General features: G+C 44.4%; 1 protein-coding gene across 8 annotated transcripts in view; it reads right to left on the bottom strand.

The window, feature by feature from the left end:
• dis3l2 (DIS3 like 3'-5' exoribonuclease 2) overlaps nt 1–19,776 on the bottom strand; it is a 47,584-nt gene that overhangs the window by 15,578 nt on the left and 12,230 nt on the right. For all 8 annotated transcript variants that reach the window (XM_072704502.1, XM_072704501.1, XM_072704504.1 and 5 more), the window contains 8 exons: nt 18,105–18,309; nt 15,257–15,318; nt 14,877–15,106; nt 13,220–13,393; nt 8,362–8,441; nt 4,847–4,959; nt 3,854–3,961; nt 2,041–2,274 (listed from right to left, as the gene is read on the bottom strand). In XM_072704502.1, coding sequence (XP_072560603.1) covers nt 2,041–2,274; nt 3,854–3,961; nt 4,847–4,959; nt 8,362–8,441; nt 13,220–13,393; nt 14,877–15,106; nt 15,257–15,318; nt 18,105–18,309 — 1,206 coding nt within the window. The remainder of the gene's footprint in view (nt 1–2,040; nt 2,275–3,853; nt 3,962–4,846; nt 4,960–8,361; nt 8,442–13,219; nt 13,394–14,876; nt 15,107–15,256; nt 15,319–18,104; nt 18,310–19,776) is intronic.

Genomic DNA, 19,776 nt, shown 5'->3' with positions numbered 1-19,776 from the left:
AGATCTCCGTCTCCCCAACCACCCCCCCCAGCTCTAGCAGGGAAACACTGAGGCGTTCACCAACCAGCCGTGAGATGTAATCTCTCCAGTGTGTCCTGGTTCTGCCCGACTGTGGGACAGATGACTTCCCCGGGCTCCACTTCTCCTGAACAGGCCCTAAGCAGCTGCCTAGTCTGCCAACGTCTAGATCTGGCCCTGCACACAACAGAGGCCTTCGCTCTTCATTTGGACCCTCGTCCGCCATGCTTGCTCTTCCTTCCGCCGCATTAGCGGGTGATCAAGGAGGTTAATTTTAAACCGATACTTTTTTAAAATTGAGTAATCAAGGTTTAATTAAGTAACCATGACAGCTCTAGAAGAGACAAAGGGCTTTGTGGATCTGCAGAACAGGACGGCCAAGCACCAGAGCAGAGCATGTGACCAGACCAAGTGGTACAGGCTACGTAGTCTAGAAGTTGGGAGACTGATTAGATGAACCGAGGTACCAACACGCGATGGCAGGACCATCGTTTCCACCTACGCAGGTCAGTGAGCTCATGCTTCATAGTCCAACTCACTGTGATCTTATGCCCGGTTAAAGTAAAATCCATATAGTAAGCTCTCTCGCACCCTGCCGGGATCTGGCCAACATGTGATAGAAAGTGATCCAGCTAAGAGGAAGTCCGGCAGGTGACCTCATTAAACCCTGTCTGTAGTGGCGTGGTGACAGCGCCACGTCGCCTGGGAAACGCCAACACCCCCTGGGGCAGAGTGGGCGATCAATGGTGTTCCTCGCTTACAGACCACTGCCTGGCACTGGCTCATCGACAGACCCACCCACTGGCACTTTGGACGTCATGCGGTGAAGTGGCGATGAAATCACGGCCGCCTTCCAGCCCCGGTACGACTGTCTATTTAGGAGAGCTTCACATGATCGTAAAAGCAACCTGTGAGAGTCACTCTGGTTAGAAAGGAACAGGCACATCAAAGTGTCTGTGAGCCGTCTGTACTGGAAACGCACACGACACCAAATGGATAATTGGCGGCAACCCTGTAGATACACTCCCTGCCTGCTGGGGGCACCATTACTCCCACTGTCCCAGGACCCACTTAAAGGGAGCCTCTCCAAAAGGCAACAGCAAGCTAAAAGGAGGACAGGAAATTTCAAAGAGGACAGACCAGACCCCCCCCCCCCTTCTCAAAGCCACTCGTTGCAGTGACTCCATGACTTGGCTGTTTGGACCTGGGCCTTTAGGTAGATACCGCTTAAACGTCAGGGTGAGATGGCCGTCCCTCAGAGCTGCTGGAACATGTGAAACGTCATTGTTTTCAGGGACCGTGGTCATCACCGTTTTTCACTTTTCCATTTTCATATATTATATATATATTTTGGTTTATAAATCCAGGTTTCCCTTTTTATAAAATGCTGACCTTACACTGCAGCTGCCCATATTGTGTGTGTGTGTGTGTGTGTGTGTGTGTGTGTGTGCCATGCAATGGACTGGATACCAGGCCACTCCACCTTGGTTCTGTATTGGATGGCAGGATGGACGGATGGATGGACGGATAGATACTGGTTTCACTAAGTGATAACACCAGGGTAACTTGCATGGCAGACCATAAAAACTAAACATCTAGGACAGCTAGGGGGTTCAGAAGTGGTCTACACACTGCTGACCCTTTCATAATATGTAAAGATATTATTAGTCTACAAAACAGATGACAGCCAATGACCAGAGAGCACGGTAAATCTCAAATAGCACTGCTCCCTGTGTGAGATTCTAAGACTTCACTCTATATCAGCTCATCAACCAAAGATAACATGGTGTTTCCATGTAGGAATCATCACGAGTCACATTCCCTTCAGAAGCTGATCCAATCAAAGTGCCCAAACCAAACAGATTGTAAATAGGAGCTAAACAGACCCCAGGATCGTTCAAAAATAAGGCTGAACATATGGTACCACTGGAATGTTCAGTCCCTAAGCATTAGGCCACCTGGTGGCCGTCACAGATACAGCATTTAGGTGTGAGGTGCTAAGCTCACACATGCTCGGCCCACCTGGTCCAGACGCAGGGCACCACTCTCAAAGCGCTGGGCGCGGAGCCGGCGGGCAATGCGGTGCAGGTCCAGGACGGCCCGGTGGATCTCGGCGACAGGGTGCTTGGGGGCGCAGGGGGGCAGCTGCTCGGGGCCGGGGGGGGCATCGGGCGAGTCAATCATGCTCTGGGCGTGGTCGTAGCTCAGCTTGATGCAGGAGCGAATCACGGAACGGCCGAACCACTCACTCAGGATCTGGTGGGGGCGGGGGGGGGGGAGAGAACAGGCCGTTCTTCACAGGAGCAAACAAACACTAATGGGTGGGTCATGGCGTGGGGGTGTTCGCCAAGCATGACGTGAGACCAAGGCCCATTAATGCAATGATTGCACGCAGTTGCTCTGTTGATACTCAGCCAAGGCCTCATTTTTATTTACCTGTTTATACAGCTGGATGTTCGACTGCAGTGATACACTGGACTCAAAGGTACAATGCTTGGCCCCTCTGAGAATGTGACCCCCCGAGTCCATGAATTTAACTAATACTAAACCGGCTGCCACAACAGAATAATTTGTATTGTGTCTTACAATGACTACAAGTCAACAACATCAGTCGTTTTTGACTTAACAATTTGATGTTTGACTTATACATGGAGTTACAAGGTCACAACCATTCCTGGGTTGTTTCTACAGGTACCTGCTGGAAGCCCAAAAGTGACCACAGGGGCTCTTCTGGTTGAACACATGGAACTGCTTTGAAAGCAGCTCAGCTGAGACAAAGATGGCGCCCTGTGATCAATACTGCTGCACTGTGAACTGAATTGTGCAACATCACCAGCCTGGACACATTCATACAGAAAATATCTCCTCTTTAATAATTAATAAGAGCCCCATCAATTGCCGTATTAATCCAACTTAAAAAATAAATACTGGAAAAAAAGGAACAGATCAGAGGAACAGATCATTGTCAAATTAAGAAGATGCAACCTACAGTAGACTCCACTGGGAGCTTCTGGCTCTCGACTCAATCAGTGATGAAGCGGAGACAAGGGCACTGGAAGTCTGTGCTGCCAAGTCGAACCCATGGCACAATGTGGGGAGCTAAAGAGGACCCCCCCTGTATTTAAGGATCAGGCTGGAAGGGATTCAGTCACAGGCCTGTCCAAGAGGGGTAATTAAAAAAAAACTAATTTTTAGCTAGAAGGAAAGGAGGTATGATTTTAAGAGTAAATGATGTTCACTGACAGTCTTTTACTACTGCCGCTGGACACCAGCTCACCAAAGATTAGTTCACGTTAGGATTTTTCACCCTGTAAGCATTGTGATATTGTAGCACAGGCAAAGTCAAACAAAATCCAGACTCCATCAGCCCCGGAACCAATCCCACTTTCACCCCCCCCCCAGTCACAGAATCACAGAACTCCTATACTAAGTGACCTGGCATCCCGGGGCCCCCATCAAATAGGACCTTCTCCTGTGGGACCTGAGGAGACCCCTGTCAAATGGTGCCTTCCCCTTAGGAACCGGAAGAGACCCCCGTCAAATGGTACCTTCCCTTCTGGGACCTGAGAAGACCCCCGTCAAATGGTACCTTCCCTTCTGGGACCTGAGGAGACCCCTGTCAAACGGTACCTTCCCTTCTGGGACCTGAGGAGACCTCCGTCAAATGGTACCTTCCCCTCTGGGACCTGAGGAGACCCCCGTCAAATGGTACCTTCCCTTCTGGGACCTGAGGAGACCCCCGTCAAATGGTACCTTCCCTTCTGGGACCTGAGGAGACCCCCGTCAAATGGTACCTTCCCTTCTGGGACCTGAGGAGACCCCCGTCAAATGGTACCTTCCCCTCTGGAGTGATTTTCCAGATGACTGAGAAGGTCAGTCGGTCAGTCATGGGGTTCAGGCTGCACAGTTCCTCACAGAGCAGCCTGGGCAGCATCGGGACCACCTGGGGGTGGGGTGGGCGGAGAAGAGAAAACAAGCAGTTATTGTCAGTGATGTCAGGGGCATCCAACCTGACAGGAAGAGCAGCCACACATTACATTTACAGTACAATCAAATTACTAGGTGGACACACGAACTAAAATGGAGCAAACTGCTAAGTCATGGCCCCTTTAACTGACTGTGAGTGACTGAGAAAGAAAAAAAACTTTTCAGGTTTAAAGGCTATTGATGGACTGGCTTACCAGGTATAGACACCTGACTGGTTTATTTAACGCGAGGTTTGTGAAAAAAGGACAACGGCTCAGCATCCAACTGCAGCATGAAAACCCCAATCACCGGCCATGTCCTACCTTAAAGCAGAGGCACACGATACAAAGCCATGACTTTGCATCCTCCTGTTTACTAGCCAAAGGACCGTGTATAAAAAGCTTAAAACAATAAGCACTGTTCAAGTAAAAAGCATCCAAACCTAATCCATTCAATTCAATTTAATCCATTTATAAAACCATTTCATCCAAAAAGGCAAGAAAAAAATCTAATGGATGAATGTAGTCCTTTGAAAATTTCTCACAGATAATAGAATTAATTCATACCAAAGACGCCGTATATTCACAGCACCAATTATTCACCGGGCAATTAACCTTTCTGCCCATCACACAAAAACGGGCAAGTTCACAGATGCTCTTCCAAAAAGAGAACTTCAGCAAACAAAACTGGCACAAGACGCACTTTATCAGGAAGTAAGCCTGGGTCACACCTGCTGGCAACAAATTTCTAGCCGAATGACCCTTAGATACATACAGAAAGGCATCTTTATTTTGCCTGAATGATCTAATCAAGAAAGCACACTGATTAGTTGTATTAATTAGATTGCAATTAGAAAAAGGACCTTCTGAACCAAGTAGACACTGGTTGCTCTTCTGCTAGCGACACTGTCCAGCAAGCATCCCTCCTCCACGAAGTAGCTCACGTCAGCGATGTGAACTCCGACTTCGAAGTTTCCTACGTGAAAATGGAAAGTGAAGACAATGAGGTTTGTATGCGCCCCCCCAGATGACAGTGAGAATGACAGTGCCAGACGCTTCTGTTTTTCGTACGGCGCTAATTTTTCCCAGAGTTTCCCCAGGTGGGGGCTGGGGTGGGCACTCGATGTAGGTTTTTGTTCCAGCGAAGGTCTGAAATATTTAGGTCCGATCACCCTGCTAATTGTATACAGGGACCGAATTTGACGTTTAGACAGCTAACTGTTGTAAATAATTAGTGAAGAAGGGGGGGAAAAAAAATGTTCCTGGACGAGTGTTTGTGTCAATGCGACGATAAACTAATGGAGCTCCTGAGGCGTGTTTCTGATCTGGTCGTCAAATTAGTGAGACGTCATTAGCCCGGCTAAGTAAACCTTAAAAAGGCAAGAAATAATAATTGAACCACCAGTAAGTCCCAATTAACTTAATAACAAGCTCACATTATGAAAGTCATGTAAATTAATAAAAATATTTAGATACAGTGGTGTGTGTGTGTGTGTGTGTGTGTGTGTGTGTGTGTGTGTGTGTGTGTGTGTGTGTGTGTGTGGGAGGGGGGGGGTTCTTTGGTCTATTCTTCGGTTTCATTTGCTTGTCCTCTAAGCGACCACAAACACACCTGGAACAACATGTGCGCACACACACTCACAGTGTCACAATGACGCACAAAACGCACAGCGCCGATTCCAGTACAGACGCAATTAAGAGCCCCAGTTCCACCGGGCTAGGTCAGGGAAATCCTTCTCCTTGTTTTACTGATATGCGCTTATCTTTATTTGGCATTGAATACTGTTTTTTTATTTGATTTTTTTTAAGCCCCTTATCAGAATAATAATCATTTCACAAGACTATGTGCCAATATCAGATCACGAGACACCCTGAGTTCATGACACTCAGCAAGACAGTTTTCTCAGAATTAATAACAATCTACAGAAACACACAATATATAAAATGTTACAAACATCCATACGTCTTCTAACTGCTTATGCAGCACAGGATCTCTGTGTGCCTAGAACATACCCCGGGAAGCACAGGGTGCTGGTCCTTCACGGGACACACAGAATAAGACGTGGGACTGCAGAATGAAACGGAAGGGGCCAAAGGAAATCGGGCAACGCAGGGAGGTTCCACAAGCTCCCCAGCCGCACGGTACGGAGGTAAGAGTAGAACGCGTAGCCTTAGCGATGTGAGGTCACACTGCTACCCAAAGCACAATCAGGTTTCATATAAAACTATACAAGTTGGGCTCAATTGTAGTGGATCTCTCCATCCAATTTCGTTACGCATCCAAACGTTGCTACACTATGTGGTTGGGCAGATGGTGGTCATTTCCACAGCCCTCAAACTGATCCACCAAGCCCCCAGACAGGCAAGATCATCTGTACCTAGGTCTCCTGTGTTAGGGTCTCATTAGGGGTGTGCATAAAGCAAGTCAGGGGCCCCCCGAATAAAAGAAAAACATTTAGTATTTCCAGGGAATCAGAGAACATACACTATGCAGATCCCAGGGACACGCGTGGGAATTTCCATGGGGCCACCCAATAGCACGACACTTCATGAACCAAGCCTGCGCCAAGAACACAGAATGACTGAGGTCTGGACAAGGCACTCTCCTGAGACACACACAGACAGCAAATTTATGTTAACAACTTAACACTGTACATGCATGCTTAATGCTAAATCTCATGTGTAGGCATGTCTGGAAAACCAGACATCGCCTACGCAGGTGCACCCACATTCCTGCTTTGGGGTATTTTCTGGTCAGACCTTCCATCAAAAAGGCAATATGTGACCAAGGGTGCTTTCAAACCCCTGGAACATCTTTCAGGAACCAAAACCCTTTTATGGAACCAGGAACTTTTGTTGTGTTCACACTGCAGGAACTCGGCCCCATTGTGGTTCCTCGGAGGCGGTTCCAGAACCCTTTTTTAGTTCCTACTCCACAACAGGTACTTTTCATCCGAACAAACTAATCCAAACTAACTTCTGCATTAGAAAATGAGATCGATAACCAACATTATTTACACAACTTCTACCATCTCCAGTGCCGGTGGTTTATTAGTGGAAAAACACAACATTGTTTTCTTTTATTCAGATCAGTCTGCTTGCTAGATTTAATAAGGTTTATAAACATGTTGTGGGTTGTATAAATGCAGTGGTTATATAAATGAAAATGTACTCCCCTAGGCTAATCATTGGTTAAAATATAAGACTATTGCTAAACCAGTTACCAAGCTACTTATTTCTTAATTCGTCTTATTTCTACCCCAATGGTCAATGTTAAAACAGGGCTAGTCTTTATTTTCTCCAGAAGTGCCAAATCCCATCAGGTGTGTGTGTGTTGTAATCCTGGACTGGGAGCCTCAATAACCCAGGTCCTTCACAGGTATGAAAACAGGGTGGGGGTTTGGAGGGGAATGTTAAGGCAGGAAAACAAGATGCTTCAGACTTTCTCAGGGTGAAAGCATGCAAGTCACTTCCAGTGTGGCATGACTAAATCTAGAAATGTTCATGAAATAAAAACTTAAACTATTTGTACATTATTAAAAGAAAATGAAACTGAACTAAAACTGAAAAATGAAAAGGAAAACTAAATAAAAACAAAAACTAATGCAAATTTGAGAACTATAACAAACGGCAAAGATACAAAAACCTGCATAGGTTCAGATGAGAATACAGCGCAACGTTGTAATGAATAACCTGTCCATTTTCAGACAAAATGGCTGAATTGGTTTTAAAACTGCACGTGGGGGTCGGAGGGGGGGTGCGTGTGTAATGATGCAAGTCTGAAGCTATGGGTGCATGTGGATTCTCATTCTAAGAACTTCAGCTCCAGCAAACAGGGACAGCCATGGCATTCTCAGCAAGCAGAAGGCTTTTGGTTTCATGCCGCAAAGTTACAAAGAGCTAATATTTTCCGTCTCTGCTGAAATGACACTGAGTTCAACAGCATGAAGCTTGAGAGGAGCTTCAAAAGAAAACAATTAGTCAGACATGGTAGAACAAGAGTCAACGGGAAATTAGCAGAGGCTTGTTTTTAAATAATCTCTTCAGCATATACAGGGAAGAAGGGAGAAAACTGCTTATTGCCTTAAAAGTGAACTATTTTACTGAATAAATCAATTAAAAATAACGAATCAACCAATTACTCCTTATTAGCTGTGACCATATGCCTCTTATCATGCAAATGCTAATTCATTCAGCACAACATGGATAGAATGCATCCTGTGTTTAACTAAACAGTAAATAAAATTAATGTTGCAGCACAACAGCCAACAATAGAGAATTACACAGCAAATGAAGCCGGCATTTCATTAATAGTCCAAAATGCACCAAACATGAGGTACTGAAGGAAAAAGTAAACAGCTGAGGACAAATTACGCACCATCTGGAAGAGGTTTGCAGGACAAGGCATCATCCAGGTCCCTGGCAGTGGCTGGGTCGATGGTGAAGATGCACTCCGATCTAAAGGGATAAATTGGCTTTAAGTGTCGCTACAGATACTGGGAATTTACCATGTGACCATTTAAGGAAAATAGGTTTCATTCGTAAGTGTATTAAGAGATTCCAACAATATCCTTAAAACCGCAACAATTAAATGACGACTAAGACAAAAGCTACAGCAATATTTAAAGCACATTTAAGTGCTTTTAAGAGCAGGAGAGCTCAAAGAAATTGTTATAAGTTTTATAAATATAAAAGAAGTATGTGGTATAAAACCTAGTGCTCTAGGACTGTAGTATACTTGTTTTTAATATTTTCAGAATGTAATTTATTTTTAAATTTATTTGGGTGAAGTGTCCCTCTAAACTTTTTTAAGCAGAACCTCCCAAACAGTTTTTGAAATAATCCGCTATCAGTATCAGCCCGAAATTTCCTTGTCGGTGCATCACTAATTTTTATAGAATTAAAGCTTCCTAAGACTTTCTGTGGGCACTGAAACTTAACATAAAAAGTTACCCTTTAATCCCTACTGAATAATGTGACTTTTGTCGGCTCTTTCTATTGGCACAATGCACAAGGAAGCCTATGGGATAATTCTGTGTGCTTAGACTCGAAAAGCCCCTCACTGTTCTGAGGTGCGCAAGGAAGCCCAAGAGGGCACCATCTAAACTTAAGTACAAAACATTGGAACCGAAGCTAAAATTAGAGATGCCATACGCAGAAATTCACTGGCAACTCGCACTTTATTATCGCTGTTAAAAAACATAGATTACGCACACGGCTGGCAGACTGTAAATTCCACTTGGTGTGAAATCTCACCTTTAAACATAGACCACTGCACGCTGTATAAAAAATCCCATTGAGAAAAAGGTAGAGCTTTTTTCTATTAAAATTCACTGTGACCGCTGAATGGAACAAACAACTTTTTTTAAAATAAAAAAAAAAGGGGGGGGGGATAAAAACTGTTGTTGATACGTAAGAAGAAAGCGTACAAGTTCAAAGAGGATGGCTTACACCAAAAAATTTAAAACACCCGCCAGCTGTAAACAGGAATTTGCATCCGCCAGAAGGTAAACCCTGAGGGGTACAGAATTTGCACCCAGATCAATATTTAATATCCAAAATCATAAAACACGTAAAGGACTTCACTAAAATAAGTCTTGGAGCACTGACACACCCTAGATAAAAGACATTTCAGACAATTCCATCTTTGACGTCACAAGTAAAGCAGCGGATATAAATAATCTTTTCACACCTGGCTAGTTGCTCTGACAACATCGGAGACCATGTGGAAACGTCGTCTGAAGAGCAATCGGATCGGCACTTATCTCTATACAGTGCCTTGCACAAGCTTTCAAAATTTCTCTTAATTCACTTCAGCTTGCGCACTGTGTTGTAAGAGCAAACCAGGAAAGGGGGCGTCAACATGAAAAGAGGACGTGGGCAGGTATTTAGAAGGTTATCTTTCCTAGGCACAAGGCGGTAAAGACTCTTAAAAGAGCTCTGTGATCATCTGATCCTTAGTGATCACTTGAGTGTGTGAACACCCAGTGGTGTGACCCTATACTGAATAAGCAGCTGGGAGATGGATGGCTGGACACCTATTCTAAGCTCTCAGTCCCATCTTGCGCGCCCCCATTCAATACACAATCAGCACACACACAGGGGCCTGTTTTCTGTCCAGTAGAAGGAAAACAATAGAGCCCTTCCTGCATAACATGGCAATTTATGATAGGGGAGTGAGGGGTGTAACATTTTTGTTTACCAAAGAACGCATGCAGAAACACGTCACAACCAGCACATGACTGACATTCCCACAAAGGCGAAACTCGCCAATTACAGTACAATAATAAAAAAAAACAAGTCGCTATGTTCTGCGAGATTCAACAGAAAGCCAAATCACAAAGTGTCTCTGGTAAAACCGACAGCATCGCATTTTACGGTTTCTGATAAATCGGCACACGCGTGTCCTAAGAAGCTGTATCTCCAGCGCTGATCCAGATCATAACGGCATCGCGACGGGAGAGAAGCAAAGGGCAGCTGGATGGCATGGATGTCCTCTGAAAGCTGCCAGGGCTAAAAGTAATCTCCACAGTAATAGGATTTTATTAGCAGTAGCCTGAATGTCATGCCAGTCATTTTTAATTTCTAAAGCATAATTTACACACATTGATTAGCTGAGCAGGTCTATTCCATTAAAAAAAGGGGGGAGGGGGGTGCATTAATTCTCTAGAAGCTATGCAATTATTTCAAAACTGCCATGAGCAGAACTCACGTCATCTTGGCAAGAGCACAGCATTATTTTTTAAAGATAATAAAATCGAATTTTGACAGCGTAACACATATTCCATGACCTAGCTAATTTAGCGTAAGTTTGCGTAGTCCTGAAGTAGAAGAGTTTATTAACATAACAGAAGGGACTGATCTGCAATGGGCCGCAGAACCATGCAGCACATACCTCGCCAAACACGTCGCTTACTCATCGCAACCCTGGATGGAAGAAACAAACAGCCGAACATAAACTGTATTCACAAACGCACTTGTTTTAGCACATTAAATACAGGAGATGTGAAACTGAGCCAACGGCTTCTAACAAACTCAGAAAAGAGCGACAGTTGAGACCGATTTAAGCGTGAATTTCGGCCAAGTTCAGAAGGGGTGCTAAACAATCAAAATGCAACGTAAACCAACAATCAGCCCTTTGCTCTCTGAGGAACCTCATCTTCTGCTATCCCCAGGAAACATTTGCTGTGATTTAAATGCAAATCCAAGTCCAAAACTCATCATCTGTGCAACACCAGCCCCTTTAGCTCACTAACAAAAAATGGAACATTATAGATGTAAATAACACAACCACATTACAATAAGCAACGACCAAATTTTGTCTTATTAGCCTTTAGCTGACATCAGAAGGGCTCATGAAAATTTTTAGAAGCAGCCAGTACATTGCCCTGTTTAATGCAAAAATTAGTTCACTTAAGCCAGATTAAAAAAAAATAAAAAAATCAGTGTCTTGCTGTCCATTTTTTCCATGTATATTGCACAATTTTCCAACAAACTTTATTGTTACCCTTAATAGCCCGACTATGTCTTCTATTAAAAACAGATTTTTATCCATGTGTCACTTTCAGCCTCTATATTTGGCAGATACCATAACAGATTTTAACTGAAAGTATACACACTAAGGAAAGTATTCTCTTATGTAAGCAGACTGCACACCGACTACAAATCCCTAATCAATTTAACTTAAAAAGTATCATGCAGTAATGAATCAAATTGTACAGTTCATTAGGCAGGAAGAAAAACTGTTGTATAACAGTATAACTACAGTCAAAATATTTAAAAATTTCACACATCTATTTCTGCATATAGAAGACTGAATTAAAGTTGCATAATATCACATTGCGATTTAATCAGAATTCTGCGGCGCATGCGCAATAATCACCAGAGCTTAAGATTTGTACGCACAGTGGCTTTTTATCGTAATTTACAGATGTTTACGTATGTTCACAATTTGGATAACCAAGGTTAAAAAAAAACAGATATCAGTGATCTGACGGTACTTTTTGCAGTTTAAAGTCAGACACGTTTATGAAACAGAAGTATACGTTGAATCTATCAAGATTATACGGAAACTTTTGGGCGTCGCAACAAATCTCTCATTAGTAGGTGTACTACGTATCTGCTTATGAAATTGTGGGTGTAAGTAAATGCCCATATGATATGAAATTAAATGAAGATCCTTCATTTGGACAAATTTTTACGCCCGTCATCTAGAGCCATGCAATCATATCACATTTGTGGGCACTGATTTGTGTCTGTTGACAGAACTCGCAACGCCACCACCAACTTATTTGACACACTTGGTCAAATCTACATCGACACAATAATCTACACAAATACTCTACATTGGTAGAGTACTTATTGTTAAAAACTTATTCAGGGTTAATTTCATCTCCTTTTTTGTTTTAGAAATTGCACAATATTAAGCACAAATATTTCAAATAATCGTGATGTGATATCGTGCAGCCCTGTACTGAAAATTATCTTAATGGGTTATTGTGTACGCCCAGTTTGGACGTCCATCCCATCCATGGTATCTCCTGCCTTGCGTCCTATGTTAGACTCCAGGCCCAATGGGACCCTACACTGGAAATGTGGTTATGATGGATGAATGGATGGATGGATAAATGGCGATTATTACACAAAACATGTCTCAAGAGCACCTTAAACCTCTAGAGTCTAAGGCTCTATTGAAACGCATGTACCCATTCTACCCCATCTATTGTGCTGAAATTGAAATGGCAAAGCCTGTGAAAACCACACACACACGCGTGCGCACGCGCGCACACACCTAATTTCACTGCGAATTTCAGCAACATGAACATATCCAAGCATCAGCAGAGTCGCCTTGCATTAACGTTGTTGTGAGAACTGTAAACACCTTCCCCCGGGGACCCTCTACAGGGAAGGCAACAGAAAACAGAGTTCCACTTCAAAAATAAACAAAACAAGAAAGGCTCTGTAGTCCCACAGCAGATCAGCTAGACTGATGAGAAGTACAACTTCCAGAGATGTCTCCAGACACACATGGCAGCAATATTTATCTCCAGAGAATTAACAAACTTGGATCAACTGAACTAATCACAATTTCATGTAAATACAAAAGGCAGATGTTTTTAAACAAAAACCCCTGTGCAACAAGACCAGTCAGGAACTAGAGCAGAATACGGCAGAGGTACCACTGCGTGCTTGTGACCAGCGACCAAAATCAGAGACCCGATTTTAGGCGAGCCCACCTCAAGTCTCTCCTTTTCGTGAATTCATCGGCCGGGATGGTCCACGGCAGGTCCTGTGGGAGACACTGCAGAACGTCCTCAGAGAATTCAGCAAAGTCCACGTCGTACTCCGTCAAGATGCCCTCCGTCTCCGGCTCGATCTCTCCAGCTAGGCCAAGGCTCTTCACCAGCTGCCTTCGGGGATTAAACAACAGCAGTAACGACTTTCACCACAAGGCAAACAGAGCTTAATTAACTGCTGCGCAATTAAAAAATCCAAAGCAAGATAGATGTCTGAGGAATCTCATCAACTAGCTCTGTCGATATGCACACACATATATTACTTTGTTGTGTGCCCAACAGTTTCAAACGATTGTACGCAAAGATCTTGCGTTCGTCAATTAAGTAGTTCAGGTCAAGTACTCTACACCAAAAGGTACAACAGCCACACCCAAGCTGAAAAATGACAAGATGCCCAGATCTGTTACAGTATGCGAAGTGCTGATCAGCTCAGGTAGACCGATATTAACTTGAGTAATTTATTTACTTGATAATAAGTCATACTGGTCTCTCTTTTACTCTCAATCACTGAATATTATATACATCATTACAAAGACAAGCACTCAATGTCCACTGACATTGGGATTATGCTGCTGGATGCATCCATTTGAAGGGGAAAGACTGTGGCCATAATGAATACAGCACAGCTTGGGTATATCTGAATGCCACAGCGAGGGCCCTAATGTGAAAACACTCCACACACCATTACAGCATCAGCACCACAAGCAGCCTGTACTGGAACGGACAGGGCAATGATGCAGTGCTGTAATTTTTGCACTTTCGGTCTTCCTTTACCGAGCGTGGCCTTTCCCCTCTGATCTCGTTAAGGTGCTCTCACCCGCAGACCTGCTGCTTCATGTTTGCATTATAGTGCACCATTTTCCGTGAACTCTAGACACCACATTATGCAAAAATACCAGGATGGTGACATCACATCCCTGCTTCTGTGCTTCACATATCGGGGGAAGGCTGTTCGCATTGACGAACAGATGTACCTAATGAAGTGGCCACTTATTGTGCACCTGCATATATATACATGTACAAGTGCATCATACAAACATCCAAATACTCACGTAAATATTAATGCAGATGTAACACTGAGTGATTCAAAGGCAGAGGAAAAAAAAGCATAGCCCACTGATTCTCTCTAGCTCTGATGAGGTATGAAGAGGCCTTCTGCAATTTGCAAGCTGAATGACAAAGACAGCAATTTGCTTTAATTGCTGAAGTAATTATCACTTTTATGAATTTGCAGAACGGGCATCACGGCCGCTACAGGGTGGTGCCCCCCCCCCCCCCCTTTGAGGGCATTATTATAGGGTGTTCTGCTCCAGCGATTACCGACACCGCACGGGGGGTAATTGGCAACTGTGATGGAATCCAAATGACCCTCTTAATTACCTCTCTGAGTGGAACCGAAGTTTCACAACTGCCTCCACTTCCAGAAGCTAAAACCTCCGCACACATGCATGCTGGACCCGTTCCCAGTGAGGATCGGACCTTTACAACGCGAGCCCTCAACCAGAGAGGTAAATCATCTGAATTGGGCAAACGGCAACATTAAAAGAGGGTTTTCTCCATTGGGCGGGGCAGCCGTCGGGGCTCCGCCTCCTCTCACCCCTCAGCGAAGGTGCTGTCCCCGGGCCAGTCGGTGATGCGGCAGATGAACAGGATGCTGGCGTAGTCGTCAGGCCGCGTGGCAAAGTCGGCGGGGCAGTCGGCCAGGGGCACATTGACCCGCGGCACACGGTGGTCCACTGGAGAGAACATGGCGAAGCTCTTCTCCGGCAGGAACTTCAGGAAGCCGGTGGCGGCTCGGGAGTGTTTCCGCTGGAGGATGTACACCACCTGCGGCGGAAGGGTAGGAGCGAGGAGCGCCGTGCAGTGAGGCGAAAGCGTGCCGGGAAAGAGCAGCAGGTGAAGGGCGAGGGGACGCCGTCCGCACTGCACTCTCCTCCAGCACTGGCCAGAGACTGAAGCTCACAGAGCACGACTCACCTTCCCTGTCCTTTGAAGAAACTTGTCAGCTACGGTTTTAACGTCCCCAGAGCTGTGCGAACCTAAAAATACAACACAAACTCATTCATTCAAAAGGATTTGAAAAAAGGAATGCATTTAAATTTATCTAGGCAAGATTGTGGAAACAAATCAAAATGATCACTTCCTAAGCTTTTCACCCAAGGAAGGGGTTTTGATATTTAGGAATTTTACAATAATTAAAAAAAAAACTAATTATACTGCAGAGACCGTTCCACTCAAATGGAACAAAAGGAGAATATTCTGGACCAAGTATTTTTTTTTTTATTAAGCAAAATAAAAACCACTACTGACCGAGGACTCAGACCTCTCACACAACCTCAGAATACTGTCTGAAGGGCCGGGCAGAATATCACGTTTATGGTTCATCTACACATTTTCAAACCAAAATACAGAAGGAGACAAAGTTTATATTAACATACTGTTATTGTGTGTTAAAAGATTTTTAATGGAGACCTATAGTATTCTTTCACGATTGCAAACAATGCAAACAATGAGGGAACTTAATTCACAGTCAAAAATGAAACCATTGAGCGTGTCGTGGAAGCTGAGAAAGGGGAAAGTCGAGGAGATATCACCCCTCCCCCACCACCCCCCACACCCCCCAACCTCCACGACTTCTAGAATTACTGGATAGATCAACCGGAAATGTGAATGCCAATCCATGTGACACAGAATTCTGTTCTACACCTATTTATTGCATATTCTGATTACATGCTGATCTGCACCATCTTTCCCCATCCATTAAGTTGTTGACTGTATTTATTTGTGTCTGTCTTAATGTCTATGTCTTTAAATGGCTGGAGCAAACGACAAGGCTAGCCAAGGAATACAATGCTGTAGTCTCTGACAGCACCAAATCTAGTTGATTTTGTCCTACATTTTGTGACTTCTGCTTGGAATAAAGAAAACGTCTATGTTGAATAGTTGTAGTTGTACATTTGCAGACGGGGAAGGAGAATCCGTATTTGCATTTTGTCAATGACTCCAATGATTCAACCACCATGCAGACAACATCCCATCAACTCCTCTATTTGTGAGGAAGAGGGAAAAAAAATAAAAAATCTAGTTTTATGGATCAAACACCACAACCAGAGGAATTTTTCCCCTCCCAGTAAGAGGGCAATAAGTTTCACAGAAAGCAAACAGGACGCCACAATGTGATGACATCACAGCCGAAATTGCCTGGCTGCACATTTTACACACCTGCGACACACCCATGTGTCACATCTAGACCAGCAGCCTTTTTAAATACAGTCACCCCCCCACCAGTGAAACTGCAGTCCGGGGAAGCCTGACCTTCATGCTTTAAATTAAAACGCTCACACCCGTTTTTCACCAGCGTAAACTTCCATGGCTGCCTCTTCGCACACGACATCGCAGGTGGGGTCCCCCCGCCCACTGGGACACCCCCCTTGTAATGGCATTAAATAGGAGAAAAGGAGCCGCGTCAGCAGAAAGCAGGAGGGACGTGTGACCCCCCCTCCATCGTCGCTGCGCTGAGGGGCTGCAGGGAGCACCGGTGGGTACGAGCCGCCAAGCACCTCCATCGTTATTTATTTCTGAGAGAAGGAACCAATATGTTCACCTGACAGTGCAGTTCTGGGGGAGCGAGATAGTCCACATCTCCATCTGGTTGGGAGGGTCGACTGGGAAAATATCATTACTCACAGTACGCTGTGGGGATGGGGGGCAGATTAATGAACATTTCAGCCGTCTTGACGGAATGAGGTAAAATCACCCCCCTTGGGTCTGCAGCACTACTGTCAGATACAGGATGGGTTATTAAACTCTTTCCATCAACAGGACAAAACTTGTGTTTTTTTTTCCCTTCCTATTTGTTCGATTACACAAAACACTGTCTTGCGAAAATAAACGTAACGCGTAGTCAAGTAAACCAATCCAAACAGATTCCGAGACGGCTCAAAGCTGGCTATGCAAACACCAGCCACACAACTGCTGCTTTCATCTGTGTTTTGGTTTCCTCTCACCGGGGCTCAATCCCTGCTCTGCATCAGGAGCGACGTGACGGGATGCGATACGACGCAGCGCCTGACGCTCGCAATTAATGAGCCGAGCATCGCATCCCGGAGAACCTGCGCGCAGCAAGTCCCAACACAGCCGCCTCCGAGACAGCAGAAACTGAGATGATGATGATGATGGTGATAATTAGAGGAAGTGTTCATTCCCAAATACCCTCAATTCTTGTCTTTTTAAATCCCAGAAAATGGAAACATTCCCAGTGACTGGTGCGTAATACTGAAGGACCACACCTTCTACTAAACGCTACACAAAATCCAGCTCATCTATACCAACCTCCTTCACATAAAATTAAACTAGTGGCGAGTCTATGCAGTGGTTTACATGCAGTGCAACTTTCAAGGTTAAAATAGGTGTAAGGAGTCCGTAAACCAGGAAACATTAATTATGCTTCCGGTGCTTATAGCTGGAGAACAATCCTTTCTTTTCCTATGACGCAGTGTAACCCTCACTGGAAGTCAGTTACGACTATGGGTACAGGACTCATTTCCACTGTCCATAAGCAGGCTGGAGGGGTCAAGGCTGAGGTTGGAGTGATAATCTTAAGCATCGACTACCCTGAAAGAACTGGATCCCTTGACAAAATGGACACACATACCATTCACACCTACGGACAAACGTCTACTACAATTCACCTTAGGCATGAGGCAATAGTGCTAACGGTTGAACCATCAGTGTTGCCCCCAAGCTACAGAATATTAATGCACTAAAATCCCTTTTCAGCCATAAGTGTAATGGTGCTGAAAGCTCAAGACGTCAGGTTGCGCACCTGTGGTTGCTTGGAGATTCATCATCTCAACCTTGGTAGCAAGTGCATCAGTGCCGGTTGCGTCGTGCTCGCCGTCGCTGAACTGCGCCTCCACGATGACGTCTGGGCTGGGCTGGGCTCCCCCCGTCGACCCCCGGGCCGAGGTCCCCATGGCCGGGTTCTCCGACTCACCGCTCCCCTCCCCGTCCGTGTCGGACTTAATCACCTGAGTTGCGGGAGGGGAAAGGCGGCATGATATTGACTTTCCAAGACGGCTTAGAGAAGCTCTCAAATAAAACCAAACTGCTGAAAGTTTGCCCAAGACTTCGTCATTTCATATAATTACATAAAACAGCTTACTTTCAGGGAAACCTTTTTTCCCAGGAAAACTACAGGAGTTCAACATCTGAGAAGTAGGTGTCACATTTCAGATATTGCATACGTATGTGATAGTTTCCTTAGCTGGCTTTCTACTCAATTCGATGTCAAGGCAAGTCCATTTAGCAAGAAAAATTAAATAAACGCAAGCTCCTTCTGAAATGTGGTAATACGGTCAATAGCTAGCAGAGAGGGTCAGGCAGGCATTACCCAAAAACTGGCTCAAAAAGCTTAAGCGTATGACTTCTCTATTCCCAAATGTCACATTTAAATTACTTCACAAACTAAAGGATCTCTTACTATTTTGCCAGCCTATGCCATGTCGTTTTTCAAAAGAACACACTAAAATTAAAGTCAAGATTTCAACAGTGCAACCTAAAATATTAATTTCACCCATAATTTACAAAAAACCCAATCAATTAGGTAGCAAAATAAAGTTCAGGAAAAACGATGTTTTAACGGAGAATAATTGCGAAATCCTGCGATCAACAGCAGAAACCCGCCACGGAAATCAAAGCGAGGTCACAACTCTTCAGGTCAGAGGGAACCCCAAAAGCCACCTCGCAAAAACTTAACCTAAAGATTCTTTGTGTATCGAGATAAAAGAGTGATATAATGCTGATCACAAGATAATTTCAATTTTTACCTGCTAGGAACCTTTGAGAGAAACCAGACCATGCTGGAGAAAAATTAACCAGCCGGGCAGGTACCGAAAGCGTATTAGCTCAAAATCACCCAGATATCTTTCCTTGATGGGAAGGCCAGTACACATTAGTGGTAAGTGGAAATCTGACCAACCAGCATACATCACTCTCAAGTATGAGAGCTTCCAGAATTACCCTCTTGCAATTCAATGGAACTATTGCAAAAGGTTGACTTTCAGTGTCAGATTTATCTAAAAGTAGAATATTTAAAATGGGGGATAAAAAAAGGATGTACACTTTTGAATTGTTTGTTTCATCCCTACAATTAGATTCGGAAGCAGAACAAGTTAAAGAGGACGTGTTCGACAAAAGCATCCGGTAATGTTCTTCCAGGAAGATGAGTCAAAAGCATAACTGCTCGAGTCTCCTGACTAAATATCAACAGACATGCATCAAGGTTAGTTATAAAAGTGCAGCCAAAACATACTGACTCACTAAGGGAACTGATAGGTTAAAGGAAGGAAATTTACAAAATGATAAATGATCAGGCCCTGGTGGGGATGTCCTCTAATATTCTCCACTCCTACTGCGTATCATGGCTGTTCCTGTGCTGTGATGTACTGGCTTAATCAGCCCAGTCTATCTTCTGTTGACAAGCAAGGCCTTTCGCA

The sequence above is a fragment of the Paramormyrops kingsleyae genome, chromosome 21 (genome assembly GCF_048594095.1).
Source record: "Paramormyrops kingsleyae isolate MSU_618 chromosome 21, PKINGS_0.4, whole genome shotgun sequence".
NCBI classification, from domain to species: domain Eukaryota; kingdom Metazoa; phylum Chordata; class Actinopteri; order Osteoglossiformes; family Mormyridae; genus Paramormyrops; species Paramormyrops kingsleyae.
This window is presented reverse-complemented; position numbering and strand designations above follow the sequence as displayed.